Source organism: Atta colombica, unplaced genomic scaffold (genome assembly GCF_001594045.1).
Source record: "Atta colombica isolate Treedump-2 unplaced genomic scaffold, Acol1.0 scaffold125, whole genome shotgun sequence".
Taxonomy (NCBI): domain Eukaryota; kingdom Metazoa; phylum Arthropoda; class Insecta; order Hymenoptera; family Formicidae; genus Atta; species Atta colombica.
This window is the reverse complement of record NW_017259212.1, coordinates 1561088-1565092: the sequence shown is the minus strand read 5'-3', so window position 1 is coordinate 1565092 and position 4005 is coordinate 1561088. Positions and strand designations below refer to the sequence as shown.

The window sequence follows — 4005 nt, the reverse complement described above, 5'->3', positions numbered from 1 at the left end:
ATTCCAACTTGGATAGTTCTCTACTCGAGTTCTCTACTCGAGGAATATCAATCCATTTACGATATTTACAGAAAATATGTTCTACGTTTATTACGATACATTTTGAAATACTTTATACAATAATAATTATATTTATAATAATAATTATATTTACTCATGAATTTGAAACTCGTTAATCACATCTCGTTTGAATAATAGACTTACCTTTCATTTTGCCGCTTGTTATTCTTTTTTTACTCGAATCTTTAGCGAATCTTACTTTTACACGAATTTACACTTGATTGTATATTCGACTATCTGAAGTCTCTTTATATATCCGATCAATAGATCCTTTTTATCAATCTGGATCGCTTAATCGCTCCCTGTTCTGAGATTCAAATCCTTATCAGATACGCGTAATGATATCATGATAAACCGATTTAATATTTTATACAATGATGAATAGCGATAGTTTCGTTAAATCATCTAAGTTTGTTGTACATCATACCAAGTCAAAATGTTAAGAAGACGAAGGTCGAGGTAAGCAAGTAAATGAAAAAAGAAGGGATTTATGAAGAATGAAACGAAATGAACGAAATGTAGGATGAGTGCGAGAGAGTAACGGAGAATAAGAGGAAGCGAGAAAGGAGAAGGATGCTAGCTGACACTCGGACAATGCTGGCGTGGTGCTGTCGCGTTCGGTTCCTGGTTATGGCGGGTGCACAATGCCTATTGTCGAGCAACCCACCATACAAACGTGTGTGCTGACGCTTTCACACAACGGCCAGCTCTAGCTCTCTACCTCTATCTCCTCTATCTCATTCGTTCACTCTCTCTGTCGCCGTACTTTCGTTTCTGCCAAAGAAGAACACAAAATCTTTCTCCTCGTCATTTCCTCATAAACTCGCGGCTTTCGGCAAGACCAATAATATATGTAAAGAATAATATACATTTTTTTGAATAATATCGTAGAAGTAGTGCAAAACGATAAAGTAGAAAGATGTGAAGATAGGAAAATTATATTTGATAGTCGTCCCTTCCACGACATTGCATCTAAAATATCGTCGCAAAATTGCAGGTGACATATATTCCAATTCTTGTTATTGCTATGATATAAAAATGTAAAGAATTACGAATTACTTAATATATTATATTTATAGCTTTTTATTTTATTATTTAAAAAATGTATTAATTAGCTATAAATAAATTTATATATTAATAATATAATCTAATTTAAATAAAATTAAAAGTTTTCAAAATTTTTGAAAAAACTACAAATTTTTCATGGAAATTATATTTTTATTAAATTTTATTAAATAACTTTTCCTTTCTAGCATAACTAATTATTGATTTAATTTATACAAAATATCTGAACGTATTGACAATCTAAAATAACAATGTCGATTAAATTGATATCGTTATCTTAAGAATTAATGTCAATTTGATGTACAATATATCTATACATCTATATAGAATAACCGCATTATCAATATTTTTACTCTAGTTACTTAAGTTAAGTTAGTCATATTTTTTAAAATTATTTTTTTATCTGGCACATTCAATTTTATAAATTCTGTTTTAAATACTAATACAATTTTAATAATTCACTAAATTATTGATTTAAATTAATTATTATTGACGTTATTTATTGCAACATATTTTAAATATGTATTGCTATTATAATACATAAATATTAGATTGAATAAGATGAATTATGCACAGAAAAAATGAACTTATAATTTCATCATAATATTTTGAATTGATAATCGATTGTTTGTATAATAGAAGTAGACAATTTTTAACAATAAATTGTTATATATGTTGAAATAATATATCCAAGAAATAAAGAAAAAAAATCTTTTCGTGCGACAAATAAGAGGAAGAGCGGACTTCCGTTCTGTCATTTCGACAAGATGTCTATAATTTGAATTCAATCGTTTGCAAATCACGATCTCGTTCACGTCTTATTCTCAATTGTTCGGAACTGCGCGGAAATTGGGTTTCCTTTAGGAAATGAGACATTTCAGTTGACACGGAGGGAACGATTGTTCGAAAATGGTTGGACGCCTACAAACGAAAAATATATCATTTTCTTGGGACGTGCCAAAATTTTGATCAACTCTCAGTCATAAAGCTAGTTTAATGTATAAAAATATATATTTTTTTATTCGTGTTTTTATTTTAGATCAATTTTTGTCGTTTTTGAAAGAATATTGCAAACAATCTAATAAATATATTTAATAAATATATATGTTACATCTGTCAATATTCATATATAAGACAAGTAAAATAATTATTAATCGGTTATTAATCGCTATGTTGCTGTCGATCATAATATTTAAAAATATTATGGCATGTGAAAATGTTAGCGTTAATATTTCTATTCTCTATCGACTAGACAAAGAAGAAAGAAAGAGAAGAAGAGAACTCACTCTCCCATACTTGCCATATTGGCATACACGCCGCCTGCGTTTTACGGCCATATTCAGCGATTTTGCATATCGAGGCCAGACGTGTGTATGTGCGTACATTATAGGGCTGGGAAAAAAGAAAGAAGGAAGGAAGAGGAGAGACCCATTGCCATCCTTTCTTCTCCAACGTCATCAGAACTGCTGCAAGCCCATTCACCTTTTCCACATCGATTCACATATATACGGCAATCGCAGACCTTCTTGAGAGCTCAATTTATCGCAGAACGGCCTCCGCTGCCGCATCGGTACAAAGCATGCTGGTGTGCAGAACGTATACCCTTCTTCGGATCAAATTGTCATAATTGAATAACCAAAGAGATAAGCGAGCTCCGCTTTGACTATAAGGGCGTAACTTTGGCAACGACCTCATATACGGGTCGATTCATTTAATCCTGGAGTACTTCGTGTCCACTTGGTGTTCAATTCTAAATTCTCCCTCTCGTATCATGCCTACACGAATTCGTTTTTACGATTAAGTGATTAAACTGACCTATATGTTACATTCGGCATTTCATTTAGTTTGATATATTGATATTTGATATATTGAAATTGATTATAATGTGAATTTCAAAAAATGATTTTAATTATCAATGATATCTTACAATAGTTAAATATGAAATTGCACATATTAAATATTAAACTAAAAAACTAATTAGTATTTAAAATTTACCTAGCAAAATTTTATCAATTATAATGCAAAACAATATTTAAAAGACTGTTACAACTTTACAATATGTATCAAGAACATTCTCAGAAGAGCATAAAGCAGGGATAAGACAATCCTAAAATTGTGCGATTCATTCCGGCGATCATTCCGGCGAGAAAAGAAAGGCGGTTCAAAAGAAATACTTGATGAAGCTGATGGAAAAGGTTGATACGAAATAAACGAGATCGGATGGAAACATAGGATGCGGATATCGGGGATAACTTTAACGGTCTTTTGTTTAGCTGACTTCTCACTATTCACCAGCATGTCGATAATTGCCACAATGCAAGGATGAAAAGCTAGAAAAAAATACGGTGCAGCTGAAAATTGGAGAAAATGACTAATCGAATGATGAGTTGATTACTAATTTTACTCTTGAGACTTGTATATGTACTCATTACATACGCGGAGCAAAGTTATATACGTTCATAATATCATTATTTTTATTTTCAACTTTCTGTAGAATAGTTATAGGTATACATAACAAAGGAGGAGAATTTCATCAGAAGCTCGATAATTTTCATTTTATTAGAGATATGAGTAATAATATGAATTGTTTTCTCTATTAATAATTAGTCAATGAAAGATACGAATTGGAACTAAGTACATATTGGCAATCATATTAGACAATCAGTTAGAAACTTGTTGCTGTGATTTACAATCATGGGGCAGGCAAATTGGGGAGCAGTCGGGTATATGTCATAGATTTGTGCCTATGAGAAGTGGTATTGCAGACACAATTGCTTCTGGCGCGAGGAACGTAATATGTGGTCACGCAATACCATTTCGATTGCGCTCATTATGGATTTATTAGATTCCACCATTCTCTTTTACTTAATGTAATATAAA

The 4005-nt window shown here is 31.5% G+C and overlaps 1 protein-coding gene across 1 annotated transcript in view; it reads right to left on the bottom strand.

The window, feature by feature from the left end:
• The window catches only part of LOC108694850 (peritrophin-1-like), an 805-nt gene extending 527 nt beyond the window's left edge, over positions 1-278 (bottom strand). The window contains exon 1 of the mRNA XM_018204532.1: positions 205-278. Coding sequence (XP_018060021.1) covers positions 205-211 — 7 coding nt within the window. The 5' untranslated portion in view covers positions 212-278. The remainder of the gene's footprint in view (positions 1-204) is intronic.
• Positions 279-4005: the final 3727 nt, after the last annotated feature.